This window comes from Sceloporus occidentalis, unplaced genomic scaffold (assembly GCF_023333645.1).
Source record: "Sceloporus occidentalis isolate IW3139 unplaced genomic scaffold, rSceOcc1.0.p SCAF_161, whole genome shotgun sequence".
NCBI lineage: Eukaryota > Metazoa > Chordata > Lepidosauria > Squamata > Phrynosomatidae > Sceloporus > Sceloporus occidentalis.
In genome coordinates this window covers 1,306,510-1,324,910 of record NW_028317141.1, presented here as the reverse complement: position 1 = coordinate 1,324,910, position 18,401 = coordinate 1,306,510, and the positions used below count along the sequence as shown (strand labels likewise).

Here is an 18,401-nt window from a genome sequence, read left to right as displayed (position 1 = left end):
GTCTGGAGCTTGTCAGCACTCCCCCAGAGCGTTTTATGATGTCTACACCTCCCGCGGATCCTTCCAGGAGAAAGGCGCTTTTGGATCTGGTGCAGGATTTTGTCAAGAAACAAGTACTTATCCCAGTGCCTGCTGCCCAAAGAGGAAGAGGTGTTTACTCCCACATCTTCGTGGTTCCCAAACCATCAGGAGACTTCAGGCTTATCATAGACCTCAAGTTTCTAAATCAATTAGTGAGTTCCAGGAAGTTCAGGATGGAATCTATCAAATCCACCGTGGAACTTCTTTCCGAAGGGGATTTCCTGGCTACTCTCGATCTTCAAGACGCCTATCTCCATGTTCCCAACAAGCAAGATTCTCAGAGGTTCCTTCGGGTGGCCATTCCGTCTACATCAGGGATTCGTCATTTCCAGTTCCAGACCCTTCCTTTCGGTCTCGCTTCAGCACCGAGTAGTAGTTTTACGAAACTACTATCAGGGGTCGTGGCTTTCCTCAGGAAATAATCAAGGTAGTCCCATACCTAGACGACTGGCTTCTATCAGCTGAGTCTCAACAGATTCACAGGACTGTTTCCATGCTTCAGGATTTGGGATGGATTGTCAATTTTCGAAAATCCCACCTGCTTCCCACCAGAATAATTCCCTGCCTGGGGTTTATCCTGGACACTACGTGTCAAAAGATTTTTCTGCCGGAGAACAAAATTCAGAACATTATCAGCCTTACCAGCTTGATTCTTTCCAGACGTCTTTCCAGTCTACGGCTTCTCATGTGACTACTTGGACTGATGGTTTCTACAAGGCCTGCCGTGGCATGGGCGCTTCTGCATATCCGTCCTCTACAATGTCTCATCCTGAAGTCATGGAATCGATCCGTTCCGGCACTTTCAAGGAAGGTCTCTCTTCCTCCCAGCGTCCGTTCTTCCCTCAGATGGTGGCTTCAGGCGAAAAGGCTGGGTTCAGGTCTGGTCTGGACCGAGCCCTCTTGGACAGTCGTTTCCACGGACGCCAGTTTATCCGGTTGGGGAGCTACGATGGACAAAGAATTCCGTCAAGGTTTTTGGTCCAACCACGAGCGCCATCTTCAAATCAATATGCTGGAACTTCGGGTAGTTTGGAAAGCTCTCCTCTCATGGCAGTCCAGGCTACGAGGGAAAGCGGTAAGAATTCTGTCGGACAATCGCACGGTAGTGGCTTTCCTGAACAAACAAGGTGGCACGAGAAGTCTTCAGTTAGGAAGTCTTCGTCAGAAGATCGGGAAGTGGGGCAAATTTCATCTTTCTCACCTTTCGGCCGTCTTCATCCATGGAAAGGAGAACGTCACTGCAGATTTCCTAAGCAGAACTTCTGTTCTTCAAGGAGAGTGGAGCCTGAGCTATGCGACATTTCATCAGATCACGAAGATCTGGGGAGTTCCAGAGATCGACCTCATGGCTACTACAGCCAACAAGAAACTCCCTCTGTTTTATTCTCTGTCAGCAGCAGGCCATCCCTTAGCTCTGGATGCCTTTTCTCAGGTTTGGGCCTTCGATCTGGGTTATATCTTTCCCCCTCTTCCTCTCATCGCCTGGGACAGATGTCGGGTGATTCTGATAGCTCCCGACTGGCCCAAAAGGATTTGGTACCCGGAGTTGATTCGTCTGTCCATAGAGAGCCCTCTAAGGTTGGAGATCAAACCAGACCTGCTCCAGCAGCGGCCTGTCCGCCACCCAAATCCCGCCTGTTTCAGTCTTTCAGTTTGGCTCCTGAAAGGGAGACTTTAATTCAGGCAGGTCTGTGAAGAACCATGTCTCATCTTCACTGTTATTATTAGACTTGTGCATTCGTCTTCGGGCGAACATGGAAACGAACACGAAGAGTGCGTTTTCGTGTTCGTTCCGAAGACACGCCGAAGAGAAGACGGCGGCGGTAAAACGTAGGCGAAGACGAAGACACACGCCACGAAGATCTTCGTGATTGTCTTCGTCTTCGTCTACCATTCTCCCCCCCTCTTCCAACTTACCTTGGCTTCGCGGCATCGCGGCAGTTCCCGGAAGTGGAAATCCGCAGGTTTGCCATCACGGGTTACAGGGCAGTGCGAATGAGCCTATTGGTCGCCTACAGGGACCTCCTCTGGCATCAACCAATTGGACTTTATTGGTCGCTCGTACGGACATTTAATTAATTGAACAAGGAGGGAGACCAGTGGGATGTGCCGGGTAAGTTGCAGCATTGAGGTTTTAAAACCCCAATGCTGCAACTTACCCTGCCGATGCCACTGATCTCCCTCCCTGTTCAATTAGTTAAATGTCCGTATGAGCGACTTTATTGGTCGCTCGTACGGACATTGAACCCGGCACATACTAACTAATTGAATAGGGAGGGAGACCAGTGGCGTCGGCAGGGTAAATTGCAGCATTGGGGTTTTAAAACCCCAATGCTGCAACTTACCCTGCCGATGCCACTGATCTCCCTCCCTGTTCAATTAGTTAAATGTCCGTACGAGCGACTTTATTGTTCACTCGTACGGACATTTAATTAATAGAACAAGGAGGGAGACCAGTGGGATGTGCCGGGTAAGTAGCAGCATTGGGGTTTTAAAAGTCTGCACGAGCGACCAACAGAGTCGCTCGTGCAGACTTTTAAAACCCCAATGCTGCAACTTACCCGGCACATCCCGCTGGTCTCCCTGTTCTATCAGTTAAATGTCCGTACGAACGACTTTATTGGTCGCTCGTACGGACATTTAACTGATAGAACAGGGAGACCAGTGGGATGTGCCGGGTAAATTACAGCACCAGGAGCCTAAAAGTCTGTACAGACTTTTAAAATCCCAATGCTGCAACTTACCTGGCACATCCCACTGGTCTCCCTGTTCTATCAGTTAATAAATGATAGAACAGGGAGACCAGCGGGATCTGCCGGACAATTACGGCACCAGGAGTTTAACAGTCTGTACGAGCGACCCTGTTGGTCGCCAGCAGGGGGCTCGTCTGCCATCAACCAATGGCAGACGAGCCCCCTTCTGACTGCCAATAGAGTTGCTCATATGGACATTTAAACTCCTGGCGCCAGAGCGGCTTTAACCCCGTTTTAACCCCTTAACCGGGGAAAACGAAGAAAACCCGAACACGAAGAATGTCCGCGAATATTCGGCCGAAGAGAAGACAGGACCAGGCGAATATTCGCGGAATACGAAGTTGTTTTTTTTGCCGAAGACGAGCACGAAGACGAACACGAAGAGCCCCCTGGTGCCCAAGTCTAGTTATTATTATTCTATTTATTTGTAACCTGTTTGAATGTAGCTGCAGCTCCAACCTTCAAAGAGACGATCCTGTAATCCAGCTGGGGCTCTTAATCAGCCAGCACAGCCCTGTCTGCCCAGGCGGCACCTGCACTACAGGGTGGATAACACAGGTGGGGGAAACCCATTGTATCTCTTAATCTTCTCACCCGATACATCCCCTGGAAACTGATGGGATTTGTGATGGGATATGGCTGATGGGATTGGGGGTTGGGTTCGGTGCTCATTGAATTGAGATTGTATATAAATTCTGTGTGTAATAAAAGGAGAGTTCTGTTTTAACCTCAAAGCATGAAGTCCTGTCTCATGATTGAGGGAAGTGCTGGTCTGTGACTGCTTTCTTCGGACAGCCACAGCGTGTCCGCTGACTGGGAGAGGGAAGGAGCTGGCTGGCGGATGTGTCCAGTCTGGGGCACAGGACGTTCCGTCACAAGGTCTCTCTAAAGATGTAGCTGATACCTTGATGAAGAGCCAGAAACAAGTTACCAACCTCGATTACCACGCCGGCTGATCTCTGCTCTCCTGGCAGCCCCAGCAGCCGGTAATCCATAGGAGGCCTCTTCCCCGAACCACCCCTGGTCCGTGCCCCCACCACCCGTGGGGTATCTCACGGTCCGTCACGGTCCGTCACGGAAACTTTGAACTGCTGCCGCTCGGGGTCCCTTCGACTGATCGCCTAACCTTTTGGACAGGATATACTCAGGACCCCGAGCTATCGGCACCCGGGGATCGCCGCCGCTCCTTCAGGATCACCCCCGAAAACACCGGTTTAATGTGGTACGGCCATTGCGGGGCTCGGTGGCCCTGATAAGGGCAGCACCGAGGCTTAACTAAATAGCAAGACGAGACTCGTAGTGAGGCAAAACGGGGACTCTTTATTTGGGAAACACACGGGCTTATAAACAGGTTAGGTACACCCGCCAGACGTTGCTTCCCTCTGCCCATAGTCACCGGACATAGACTTGGATTAACAGGAAATACAGCCTATCAGGAACCTCGTCAGCACTCTAGTATACGGAAGTGTAGCTGTCATGATTAACTCATATAATGTAGTGGATACATGGAAGGATAATCCAGCAGAGGTGGTTAATTCCTTTGTGTTAGCAATGTTGATCTAAATCAGTTTCTTTGTACATGCCCTCCATATCTGATCTGGCAAGAGGTGTCATCTTCCCAGGACCCCTGTGGTGATTCATGGCCTAACTGATAAGGATCCTTAGTCATAGGAATTCCATTCCTATCTTAAGTGGAGGGGTTTTCCATCACCTTTACCCCACCATAACTTATTGGCACATCAAAGATGGGAACCAATTCTTGGAAAAGGTGTCATCTAATTGGCCATGTGGTCAGAGGGATGTTTTCTTGAAACAGAATCTGATTTAGGGGCAATGCAGCGACCTCAAAGCAGAACTTCACGATAAACTCTGATCGGAACAACATCATAAGAAACCATCTGGACTTAACGAGTACCCACAGGCCGGCTTATTGAAGAAACCCGTGAGTGAGGGTCCTGTGTTTAAGTCCCATCGTTTTAAGAACTGTTTGCCATTTTGTTTTTCTTTTGTACGTCTTGTTTTTTTGTAATTGTGGCACTGTGTAATCTTTGTCTTTTTGTTATTAAAATATTCATAATCCAAGTCTGTCTTTGGGCTCTAGTCAGGGCCGGCCTTAGGGGTGTACGACCTGTGCGGCCGGGACTTAAATTAAACCATTGTTTTTTTAGTTTGTTTGTTTTTTTTTTAACTTTATTTAACATCCTCCATGTTAAATACAGTTTTTAACTTTATTTAACATATTTAACAACAAAAAACCTCCCCAATGTTTTAATTTAAGTCCTGGGCAGGGGTGCCGAGCGTCGCTCGTGAAGTTTTCAGCAACCGCTCGGTGCCCCTCACTCTCCGTGACTCCGTCCGGTGCCGGCGTTTCATGCTGAGCACCAAAATATGATGTCATATTCTAGCGCTCAGCTGTGAAGCCAGAGCCAGAGGTGGTTGATAGTGAGATGGGGCAGAGGTGGTAGATAGTGATAAAGGGGGAGAGGGGAGTTTCCTTTCTTTTTGGGGGATGGGGGGCCATCAGAGGAGTAGTCCGCACAGGGGCCAGAACACCTAAGGCCGGCTCTGGCTCTAGTATAGATATCCACAAACCCTAAGAGAGGATAACACGTTACCGTATTGTTATTAAGTTCTAGAGGATATATACCGTATTGGTCGCACCCTAAAAATTTGGTGCTTTTTTAAAGAAAAAAAATTCTGCCACCCCCGAGATATGCTGCCACTCTATCCCCCCTTCCCGAGATTTGCTGCCACTCTACCCCCTCCGCCGCGGGAAGTACCGGAAAGGAAGATTGTTAACGTACATCACACAGATGTTCACCGGCTGCGGCGACGCGAGCATAAACAACCTCCGGCAGGGGAGGCTGTCTGAGCGTATCAGAGAGTAGAATGCAGGTCCCCTGCACCGCTGCGGGGGATCTGTATCATAACGGGACGCATGTCCCGGGCGTCGGGCGCTAGACCCCGAATATAGGCCGCACCCCCACTTTAAAGACTTAAAGGGGGGGGGAGTGCGGCCTATATTCGGGCAAATACGTGGTGGGTTGATATATATAGAGAGAGATAAATGTTCTAGTTCGGATTTCTCACAAATCCGGTATCAAAATCGTGAGTGGTGGCAGACTACCTGAGGGGATAAAGGCAGGATTTGGGGGTTCATTTGGTGTGACGGCCCCGGGTTAATCGGTGCCGTCTGTGATAGTTCTTGTTTGTGATACCTGCATTTCCCAGTATATGTTGTTATTATGGTGTGTGCTTTTGTTCCCCTTGTTTGCTACCCTGTCCAGGTGCCACATGTCCTGCCCCCTCCCTCCTTACACAGACTACAGTAGAGACCCCCTACTGGGCTGAGTGCTAATACTCAGTCATATGCAAAGGAGGGCAGGATGTAATTCCCTTGTGTTTATTGGACGCAATTCCCTTGTGTCTATTGGACGCAATTCCCTTGTGTGTCTATTGGACGTAACTCAATCCCTTGTACTGTTTAAATACCCCTGTGTTCCCAAATAAAGAGAGTTCCTGTTTTCACCTCAACATGAGTGTTGCCTGATGCTTGGGGTGGGCTGATATGATCCTGTATTGTCCTTTTCAGGACAATAACCACACTGTGTAGCTAAGCTTCGGCTAGCCACAGTGCCAAGGGAGCTCCGGTGCAGCGAAGCCCCCCTTCTATCTACAACGCTGGTTATGCCCGGTGCTGAAGGGGTTACTTGTTGGTGTCCCGTCAGGAGGAAGCAACGTTTGGCGGGAGTACCCAGTCGGGGTACAGGTCGGTCCCGTCACATTGGTGGCAGCGGTGGGATGCTTCCTCAGAACCGGGAGATCCAAACCACCACCGGGACTACACTCCAGTGAATGGAGCATCGTTACGAGGGCTTGAAGAGGCAGACGCTGAAAGACTTATTGGAAGCCCGTGGGCAGACGGCCAGCAACAAGTCAAAGGCTACCTTGATCGCGAGGGAATGGAGGGAGACCGGAACAGCCTCGCCTCATCAGAGGGCACTGAAACTTCAGAGCTCCAGCGAGAAATCCGGTGGCGTATCAGCCTCCTGGGATCAGAACCGCCACAGACGCTCATCGCCCAGATAGTCAGCGAGGCCACCCAGCTTCGCATCACAGAGCTCCAGAGAGATAAAGAACGGGCGCCCACGACAGATCGGAGCGGCCCCTCGAACAAAGCTAAGCTACCCTACGACGCCATTCCCCGATTTCAAGATGGCGTAGATGAGATAGATAGATACCTTCAGATCTTTGAGCGACAATGCGATTTGCAGGGCGTGGAAGTGGCAGACTGGGTGACACTACTGGTGAGTCGGCTGTCGGGACGAGCTTTGGAGGCTTATGAGGCCACCCCAGATGCGGACAGTACCAATTACTATCGGGTAAAGGAACGCTTACTAGCTCGATATGGTATCACCCCCGAGGCCCACAGGCTGAAATTTCGGAGCCTCCGACGCGCAGATGGGCAGCCCTTCACCGAGTGGGTGCATCGCGTGACCCGGGCAGCCGAAGGGTGGATCCACGGGTGCCAAGCCTCCTCCGTCACAGATGTCCTCCAGCTGATCATACTGGAGCAATTCTATGACTTGACCCCCCCTGCAGTAAGGGACTGGGTACGTGACCGACGACCCCACACAGCAGACCAGGCAGCAGTTCTAGCTGACCAGTATATTGACTCCCGGAGGTCTACCCCACTGGAGCACCGATCAGGGGCCCGCTATGTACCACCCCCACTTCGGCCACCTCAGGCTCACCGCACCGCACCTCGACCCCCGGCACAACAGCAGCCCACTACCTTCCGGGACAGTCGACCTTCGGGTGTCCGGTGCTTCGGATGCAATCGAGTCGGGCACATACATAGGGAATGCCCCGCTAACCACGCTGCTAGACCGGGAGGGCGCAAACCAGCTGGGCCCATCCGGGCAGCTGCTAATTGCCTGGAGGCTCCATCATCCTCCCCACACCACGACTGGGTCGAAGAGGATTTCGGGGTACTATACGAGGCCGACCCGGTGCAGGCCGCCGCCTCGGACAATCGACATCATCACCGACAAGTTGTATGGCTTAACGGTCGCCCTGCTCAAGGATTACGGGACAGTGGGGCTACCATTACCTTGGTACAGCCACAGATGGTCGCTGCGACCGGGCAGACCAGCCACTCGGTCGCTGTACGGGTGGCGGGAGGAAAGGTGCTCCGAATCCCAACCGCCCGGGTGCATTTGGATTGGGGAGCGGGCGCTCGCGAAGTAGTAGTAGGTGTCATGAAGAACCTACCCGCGGAAGTTCTACTGGGCAACGATCTGGGTCACCTAACTACCGCGTTTCACCCGGATGACACCGCCGAGCAGTGTGGAGCCATCACTCGCCAGCAGGCACGGAAGGCGAACCACGCCCTCGAGGACGAGACCCGGGTGAGTACTGTTAACCCTGACATCCCTCCCGACTATTCCCCGACGGCCCCTGCTTTGCCCTGGGCCTCCCCCGCTGACTTTGCCCAGGAGACCTTACATGACCCGACCTTACAGGGCTATAGGGACCGGGCAGGGGCGGATCCGGGTGGGGTCAAGGAAGACAGAATTGAATGGAGCCAGGGACTATTATACCGACTTACGGATGGGCAGGGAGAGACCCGTGTGCCCAAACGCCAGCTGATCGTGCCGCAAAAGTATCGGCAAGAGATCATGCGTATTGGACACGACATTCCCCTGGCAGGCCATTTGGGGAGGCGACGGACCCATCACCGAGTCACCCGGTCCTTTTTCTGGCCAGGCCTGTCCAAGGATATCCAGCAGTACTGTAGCACCTGCGACACCTGCCAGCGAATAGGGAAGGGGCGTGGCCAGATGAAAGCCACATTACGCCTGCTACCCATCATAGATGAACCCTTCAGCCGGATAGCGGTGGATATAGTAGGGCCCCTACCCCGGCCTAGCCCTTCGGGGAAAAGGTACATACTGACCGTGGTAGATTATGCTACCCGGTATCCCGAGGCCGTCCCCCTGTCCAATATACATGCGGAGACTGTAGCCGATGCCCTACTTCGGGTCTTTGCCAGGGTAGGCTTTCCACAGGAGATAATTTCCGACCAGGGGACCCAATTTACCGCGGAGATTACCCAGCAGCTGTGGAGGTTGTGCGGGATTAAGCCTGTGTATAGCGCCCCTTACCACCCCCAGACGAACGGGTTATGCGAGAGGTTCAATGGAACACTGAAGCAACTGCTTCGGACGTTCGCTACCTCTCACCGGGACTGGGAAAAGTACCTACCACACCTCCTGTTCGCGTACCGGGAGGTGCCCCAAGAGTCCACCGGGTATTCTCCTTTCGAGTTGGTGTACGGGAGGCAGGTACGGGGCCCTTTAGAGTTGATCCGGAGCCATTGGGAGGGGGGGAGTAACCACCGAGGGCACCCCGGTTATACAGTATGTCTTAAAGTTCCGGGAGCGGCTGAAGGCACTCGCCGGAATGGTTCGGGAGAACCTTCAAGCCGCGCAGGGGCGGCAAAAACGGTGGTACGATCGCACCGCCCGAGACCGCACTCTGCAAGTTGGGCAAAAAGTTCTTGTCCTCAAGCCGGCTAAGTCCGATAAATTACAAGCTGCCTGGCAGGGTCCCTACCAGGTAGTGAAACAACTGTGTGACACTACCTACCTAGTAACCAAATGCTCCGATAGGAGGATTCAACGAGCCTTCCATGTAAACATGCTTAAGGCTTACCAGGAACGGCCGGACGAGGTGGCCGCTATCTGTGCCCCTGCCGCAGAGGATTCAGAGGATCTTCCGCTACCAGAGTTACCCCAACGGGGCACAGGGCAAGCGGGCATAGAGGCTATCCGAATTGCGGATCAATTAGGGGCGACCCAGCGGGAACAGGCCCGGCATGTACTGTCTAAGCGCCATCAAATGTTCTCCACTGCCCCTGGGTACACTACTGTAGCAGTGCACCAGGTGGAGACCCCGGGGCAGCCTCCCATGCGGCAAGCAGCTTACCGGGTACCCGAGACTGTACGTGAAGGTATGCGGTCCGAAATACGAGAAATGTTAGATCTAGGAGTTATTGAGCCCTCCAGCAGCCCTTGGGCTTCCCCGGTAGTGCTAGTGCCGAAGCGGGACGGCACGACCCGCTTCTGCGTGGACTACCGTAAGTTAAACGACCGGACTACAACCGACGCTTACCCCATGCCCCGAGTAGACGAACTCTTGGACCGCATTGCTAGGGGAAATTTTCTCACTACCCTAGACCTGTGTAAGGGTTACTGGCAGATCCCCCTGGCCCCAGAAGCCATTCCGAAGTCGGCCTTCATCACCCCTTTCGGTTTATACCAGTTTAAGGTTATGCCGTTTGGGATGAAGAACGCCCCGGCGACTTTCCAACGGATGATTGACCGGCTACTCGATGGCCTCCAGGACTTTGCGTGTGCATACCTGGATGACATCGCGATATATAGCGACAACTGGGACGAACACCTCGTTCACCTGGGAGTTGTATTAGATCGCATCAGGTCTGCGGGTCTCACCTTGAAACCAGACAAGTGTACGATAGGGGTTTCCGAGGTATCTTATCTAGGCCACCGGGTGGGCAGCGGGCGACAACGACCTGAACCTGCGAAGATAGAGGCAGTGGCTAACTGGCCCACCCCTACAACCAAGACACAGGTCTTAGCCTTTTTGGGTACAGCGGGTTACTACCGACGGTTCGTCCCCAACTACAGCGCCATTGCCAAACCCCTGACGGACCTAACCAAAAAAAAGTTACCCCGACAGGTCCTGTGGTCTCCAGAGTGCGAAGCCGCCTTCCAGCAGTTAAAGAGTGCCTTGACCTCCGCCCCAGTACTAGCCGCGCCGGACCCGTCCAAGCGTTTTTCTGTCCACACAGATGCCTCCACATTCGGGCTGGGAGCAGTTCTAAGCCAAGTAGGAACTGACGGCAGTGAGCACCCCGTAGCCTACATCAGCCGAAAGCTGCTACCCAGGGAAGTCGGGTACGCCGCCGTGGAAAAAGAGTGCCTAGCGCTGGTGTGGGCTCTAAAGAAACTCCAACCCTACCTGTACGGACAATCCTTTACAGTGCTTACCGACCACAATCCCCTCATTTGGCTGAACCGTGTCTCCGGGGACAATGGACGCCTGCTGCGATGGAGCCTAGCCCTACAACCCTACAACTTCACGGTTCAGTATCGTCCAGGCAAACAAAACGGGAACGCTGATGGACTCTCACGGCAAACCGATCTCGTGCCCACTTAACTTCCCCGGACAGCCACACTCCAAAGACTGGGAGCAGAGACGACCTAATGCCCAGCTATCTCTCCCGGACAGCCCCAAGCCGACCCGTTAAGGGTCTAGCCGGGTCTGCCGGACTATGGGTCGGGGGGGAGATGTGACGGCCCCGGGTTAATCGGTGCCGTCTGTGATAGTTCTTGTTTGTGATACCTGCATTTCCCAGTATATGTTGTTATTATGGTGTGTGCTTTTGTTCCCCTTGTTTGCTACCCTGTCCAGGTGCCACATGTCCTGCCCCCTCCCTCCTTACACAGACTACAGTAGAGACCCCCTACTGGGCTGAGTGCTAATACTCAGTCATATGCAAAGGAGGGCAGGATGTAATTCCCTTGTGTTTATTGGACGCAATTCCCTTGTGTCTATTGGACGCAATTCCCTTGTGTGTCTATTGGACGTAACTCAATCCCTTGTACTGTTTAAATACCCCTGTGTTCCCAAATAAAGAGAGTTCCTGTTTTCACCTCAACATGAGTGTTGCCTGATGCTTGGGGTGGGCTGATATGATCCTGTATTGTCCTTTTCAGGACAATAACCACACTGTGTAGCTAAGCTTCGGCTAGCCACAGTGCCAAGGGAGCTCCGGTGCAGCGAAGCCCCCCTTCTATCTACAACGCTGGTTATGCCCGGTGCTGAAGGGGTTACTTGTTGGTGTCCCGTCAGGAGGAAGCAACGTTTGGCGGGAGTACCCAGTCGGGGTACAGGTCGGTCCCGTCACATTTGGTATAACTGATGCCTTGTTAAGTGGTGAAGATAGTAAATACAGAGGACTGGTGCTATTAACCACTTCCTCCCCAGGGCCGGCCTTTGGGGTGTGCGACCTGTGCGACCGCACAGGGCGCCACACTCCAGGGGGCGCCGCGGAGTCCTCCTACGCCGCCGCGGGGTCCTCCTCCGATGCCGCCGCGGGGTCCGCTGCCGCCCCCTCTGCACCTAAATGAAAACATAGTTGGTTTTTTTTGTTGTTGTTTTTTATTTAACATCCTCCATGTTAAATTAAGTTTTTTTTTACTTTATTTAACATGGAGGATGTTAAATAAAGTTAAAAAAACCAACAATGTTTTCATTTATGTCCCGGGCAGGGGCGCCGAGCGGTTGCTCGTGAAGTTCTCAGCAACCACTCGACGCCCCTTACTCTCCGTGACTCCGTTGCGGTGCCGGCATCTCATGTTGAGCGCCGGACTATTCCGGCGCTCACTATGAAATGCCGACAGGACTCCTCAAGGTAAGTTAGGATAAGGAGAAGTAGGGAGAGCGGGGGGGATAGTTTGAAGGAAGGGGCAGGGGGGGTAGTTTGAAGGGGTAGTTTTTGAACGGGCAGAGGGGGGGTAGTTTGAAGGGGCAGAGGGGGGTAGTTTGAAGGCACAGGGGGGGTAGTTTGAAGGGGCAGAGTTGGGGGTAGTTTGAAGGGACGGGGGGGTAGTTTTAAGGGGCAGAGGGGGGTAGTTTGAAGGGGCAGAGGGGGGGCGCCAGAGGAGTAGTTTGCACAGGGCGCCGGAACACCTAAGGCCGGCTCTGTTCATGCCCACACCCTCCACACCGTCACAGCTTGGCAAGTAGTCCTGACCGTGACATATGTGGTGGCAGCGGTGGGATAACTAAAATATTTACTATCTTTTTCTGTACCAGATTTCAGTGTTGCCGGATTTGCTAGTTAATCCAGGCACTAAAAAGAAATTGTTTCTCAATTTCCAAAGTCTGAACTCTTGCATACTTGCATATGCATACTTAGTATATTTACACCTCAACAGTGTGATGGAGTGTGTGACGGAAGGGTCCATCACTGGGGCCCCTGGAGAGGACCGAACGCAGGCCTGCTACCCACAGATTATGGACCCTGCCTCCCTGCCCTGGCGAGTGGGACTGTTGTCCTCGTCTGGGGGGTTAAAAGGCCACATTTGAGAGGTGTGCATTTTTCAAATTGGAAATGTGACGTGTGGTCACTGCCCCCCCGTGTTATTTGGGACATTGTTGAACCCGGCCAATTCAATTTACCCATCAAATCATACATTTAAAAAAAAAACACTAGAAAACCCATGGACATTTAACACGCTAGCATTTTAACTCTTTTCACGCAAGAATTGTCTGACACCGGCCAAACCATTCTTTTCTTTGGCCAATAATATATAGTGGACGTGGAGACCCCATTGTATTGTTAATCACTTTAATGGCCCTATTGCCCCTGGGAGTCCAAATTACCCAGATTAAGGGGGCCGGTTCTGTAGCCGTTGTAATCCAATACCTGACTGTTTATGTTAATGTTCGCTTTGCTGGCTATATCTAGCTATGTGTGTAAAAAATAAAGTGTTCTTCATTTTTATATACCCTACACTGCTAGTGACTGGGGAATCTGGGAAGGGAGTGTTGCCAAGGCTAAGGGAGCACAAGTCAGCGGAGGTAGTCGGTCGTACTAGCCAGCTCTGTGACATTACTGACATGGAACGACAACATATTTTCACAGGAATGCAGGGGTAACTGGGGCCTGATCAGAGAATTAAAGAAGAGTCTGGGCATCTGTCTGCCTTTACTAACTATGGCATAACTTTTACAGTAAATCAAAGAAATAACATTGGGAAGCGACAATGAATATATATATATATGACATTATCAAATAGAATGCACAATGTAACAAATATGCCACAATTATATAATACTGTAACAGAATACATTAACATACTCTGCAGCACCGTATATAGTATGTCAGTGTAATTTATTTATCGAACAATACTACTACTCTGAGCCATCACATATAAATGGAACTAACTTTATTTATATATATAATACATTGCTGGTATAAATACACATTATGAGGCCAGGAAGCGGTGAGAAGGGGCCCCCAAGTGGCAGTCCGGAAGCTGTGGGAGGGGGGCCCCCAAGTGGCAGTCTGGAATCCTTGGGAGGGGGGCCCCGAGTGGCAGTCCGGAAGCAATTTGAGGGGGTTCCCCCATTGGCCGTTTGGAGGGGGCCCCCGGGTGGCCCCCTGGAATCATTGGGATATGGGCCCCCAAATGGCAGTCTGGAAGCTGTGGGTGGGGGCCCCCGAGTGGCCTTCTGGAGGGGGGCCCCCGAGTGGCCTTCTGGAGGGGGGGGGCCGAGTGGCCGTCAGGAAGCTGTGGGAGAGTGGCCCCCGCGTGGCAGTCAATCATCCGAGTCGCAGTCAGGGAGCTGTGTGAGCTTTCTCAATCCGCACGGAGAAGCGTCCCCTCCTGTTACGTGACAATTAAAGGAACGTTCGGCACCCTCTCCTCGCCGGCATTCATTTATCACAAAACCAAGTCAATGAACGCCTGGACAGCTGCCAAACCGCAACCAATCAATACACCGGGACTGCTGCCAAACCGCAACAAGAACACCGGGACTGCTGCCAAACCGCAACAAGGACACCGGGACTGCTGCCAAAACCATCAAAGTACTCAACAAGAACAACAAGAAACTAAATACCTAAGGAGCGGGACTCGGCTCCCTATTCAAGGCAGGAATCCATTTAAAATGTTATTTAAAAAATATATTAAAAATGTAATTTCACGTCCATCCGCTCTCTCCCTCCTCCAACTTTTTCTTGCCTTGAGCAGATCTGGGATCTCCAGAAGACACAAGAAAGGAAGGGGTTGATCCAAACAGACACTCGGGGGAGGGGCTAGGAGAATGAGAGAGGTAGTAGACGGCTAGATAGTCCCTCCCCTGTCTCCGTATTGGTGCCGGCTGCTGAAGAGGAAGCCCCGCCCTCTTCAGTAAGTCTGGTGCCGGCTCCCCCTGTCACAAAAATACAGGCTTCGAAGGGCTGATTACAGGGCAGGGGGAGGGGGACACGCTAGTCTGCTGCTCTGGGCCCCCAATATTAACGTATAGTCATAAGTCAGTCTGTGTGTTACTATACAGAGGTCAGGGGGTTTTGTATAGAAGTCAGGCTGTGTGTTACTATACAGAGGTCAGTCTATATGATCATAGATGTAAAGCTGTGTTTTACAGAGTTCACACACACACACACAAACAAACAATTCACAAGGATCTTTCCTGTTATTGTCCCTTTCTAGTTCTATACACACGCACTCACGTTAAAGAAATAGTATATACATCATTAATACGCAGTGGTGCATGCACACAAACACATTCTCACGCATAACCCTTTCCTCACTGACGTATGCTCACGCGCTAATACACACAAACACACTCTCGCACATGAAACGTCCTGATAAGACAAAACCTAATCTTAATAATTACTTTTATTATTTTGAATAATAAATAAATAATATAATATGTTAATAATAAATAACCCCTAAGTAAACTCCTGTCAACTACGAGTCCTAAGACCGGCAGGCAGCCAGACACTAACAGTAGAAATACAATTTATTTTAAATTATTTAATTGATTATTATTAGTTAAAAATATTCATCATTTGTAATGTTATTCTTTAATGTATAAATATTAGGCTATTCTTAATATAATAATTAATAATAATTAATGATTGGGTTATATAAATTTATAGATTAAGTTTAAGGGTAAATTAATATTTAATAGGTGAAATGAAATAATTTATTTTATTAATTATCTGTATTCATTATTTTATTTATTTATTATTTCACACCTCTTGGGTGCTGTTCCCTGGCAGTTTTTTATTTTTTCCGGGGGGGGTGGGGGCTGCTTGGTGTAGGAAATTCAACTGCTTTGAATTAGAAGTGTGATGAGACGTTTACGCGCAAACGGTAAGTATATTTTCCTTTCCACCCCCCCCCTCTTCCCCTGAATGCAAATCCAGCGATGCCCCGGCAGCATGGGGAGGTTTCAGAAACGGCGTCCAATCATAGACTCGCAGGCTACCGCTCATGAACCAATGAATGTGCGGCAGCTCGTCTATAAAAGCCAAACTTCTGGCGGTTTAACCCCGTGTTTACGTGCGATTGCAACTCTTTCGTGGCGGGATCCAGGCATTGAGATGGCCGAGACAGCTCCTTCCCCGGCGCCTCCGCCGGCAGAAACCTCTACCAAGAAGAAACAGCCGAAGAAACCGGCAGCTGCAAAAAGCCGTTCTGTGAAGTCCGGTCCCAGTGTCTCCGAGCTTATTGTGAAAGCAGTCTCTGCGTCCAAGGAGCGCAGCGGAGTGTCTCTCGCAGCTCTTAAAAAAGCACTCGCTGCTGGCGGCTACGACGTAGAAAAGAATAACAGCCGCCTGAAGCTCGCTCTCAAGGGTCTGGTGTCTAAAGAGACCCTGATCCAGCTGAAAGGAAGCGGTGCCTCTGGCTCTTTCAAGCTGAACAAGAAGCAGCCGGAGAGCAGAGAGAAGACATCAAAGAAGAAGGAAACTCCCGTAAAGCCTAAAAAAGTAACCCCTAAGAAGTCTCCCAAGAAAGCCCCTGCAGGAGTGAAGAAAAGCCCGAAAAAGATCAAGAAACCGTCGGCCGCTGCCAAGAGTCCCAAGAAGCCAAAGATTAAGGCGAAGAAAGCTGGCAAGAGCCCAGCTAAGAAGGTCACAAAGCCCAAGGCAGTCAAAAGCCCCGCAAAGCCCAAGGCGGTCAAAAGCCCCGCAAAGCCCAAGGCTAAAAAGGCAGCCTCGAAAAAATGAGGAGGGGGGGCATGGGTTTTGGAGCGCCTCTGGTGTGTGCTTTCCCACTTATTTCTTCACAAAAGGTTCTTTTCAGAACCATCATATCCTCCGAAAAAGGAAAAAAGCAGATAATCACCCGGCCGCGGCTATGTGGGCCTCCCGCTGAAAGCCTAGCCCCATACTTGTGCGTAGATTGACATATTCGGCCAGCGCTCTCGCTCGGAGCCCTGTCCGTAACAGAATAGAGATAAGGGGCGGGCTTAAAGATTGTGCTTTGCCGTTACTCGTTATGTCCAGCCGGGGACTCGGCCGCTCAACGGCTCGTTCGGTAGTGGGATAATTGTGTGAGATGTTTCAAGCTTGGGCGCGAACAACAGGGTTAATTTCGTGCATGCGAAGGGAAACAAGCTCGTTTGAGTGACAATGTGGTGGCTCTTAAAAGAGCCTTTGTGGGGGCTGTGGGGAGATCGCGTTCGCCCACACAGCGTTTACTTAGGCACGTTCACCTCTGATCCTGCGAGCCAGCTGAATGTCTTTTGGCATGATAGTAACCCGCTTAGCGTGAATAGCGCACAAATTGGTGTCTTCGAAAAGCCCCACCAGGTAAGCCTCGCTGGCTTCCTGGAGAGCCATGACAGCAGAACTCTGGAAACGTAGATCGGTTTTGAAGTCTTGAGCAATCTCACGGACCAGCCGCTGGAAAGGCAGTTTTCGGATAAGCAACTCCGTAGACTTCTGGTAACGACGGATTTCTCTTAGAGCTACGGTGCCCGGGCGGTAGCGATGTGGCTTCTTCACGCCCCCGGTAGCCGGAGCGCTTTTCCTCGCAGCTTTGGTCGCCAGCTGCTTCCGGGGAGCCTTTCCTCCGGTGGACTTACGGGCTGTCTGCTTGGTGCGAGCCATACTGACGCGTGCGGATACGATTCACCGACAAATACAACGTAACTGTAACGATTCTGTGGCCAACTCAACCCCTTTATAGGGTAGCGGTAAATGTGATTGGATACGCGTAATCACGCCCCTCTTTTTCATAGGCTAGGACGATGGTTTGAAAAAGCCAGCCTTTGATCAAGAGACTTCGGTGTGGAGCGTTATCTTTTTTTAATTTATTTAAATTAAATGCTCGAATCGGTCATGTATTCGTTAGCTGCGGTTCTTTTTTTATTTATTTCTTCTCCTCTCTTTTGTTCAGCCTCCTACCTAGTGAAACTGTGTACTGGCTGACCGTTAACAGCGATACGGCGACAGCTAAAAGCCCGCCTTTATCTTGGCCGCCGTTTGGCGTTTATTTACAGCGATATGCTGCCACCTAGTGGTAAATGAGGGATCGTCGAAAGCGATCACGTGGAGGTGAGGGAGGCAGAAGCTTAAGGTACTTGATGCAGTAGAGAGGTTTGATTAATAAAGGCTAGGCATCTTTGAAAGCAGATGCGGGCTTGGTGTAGGGAGTGGCGCAAAGGAGGTTGGTTTGAATTGTTCATATCCGGTTTCCTTTGATATTCCTAAATAGCCAATCGGTGTCTGAGGCACGCTTGGGAGCTTCTCCAGCCAACCAACGTGAAGCATATATTCAAATAGCAACGCCCCCTTGAGGCATCATGGTGCGGTTCCCTATCAGGTCCGTCGAGTACCTATAAAAGAAAGCGGGCTGGCCGTCAGCGAGTGTTGTGCTGTGGAACTCGTGAAGTAGGCGTGATCATGTCTGGCCGTGGCAAAGGAGGTAAGGGACTCGGGAAAGGTGGCGCAAA

The 18,401-nt window shown here is 51.2% G+C and overlaps 1 protein-coding gene and 1 pseudogene across 1 annotated transcript; one reads left to right on the top strand and one right to left on the bottom strand.

Annotated features, from left to right (window-relative positions):
• Positions 1-18,401, bottom strand: part of LOC149279710 (enoyl-CoA hydratase, mitochondrial-like) — a 324,415-nt pseudogene that overhangs the window by 154,606 nt on the left and 151,408 nt on the right.
• LOC149279721 (histone H1.01-like) lies at positions 16,045-16,671 on the top strand. The gene has a single exon (XM_089501029.1). It carries the CDS (start codon positions 16,045-16,047, stop codon positions 16,669-16,671), a length of 627 nt encoding a protein of 208 aa, XP_089357155.1.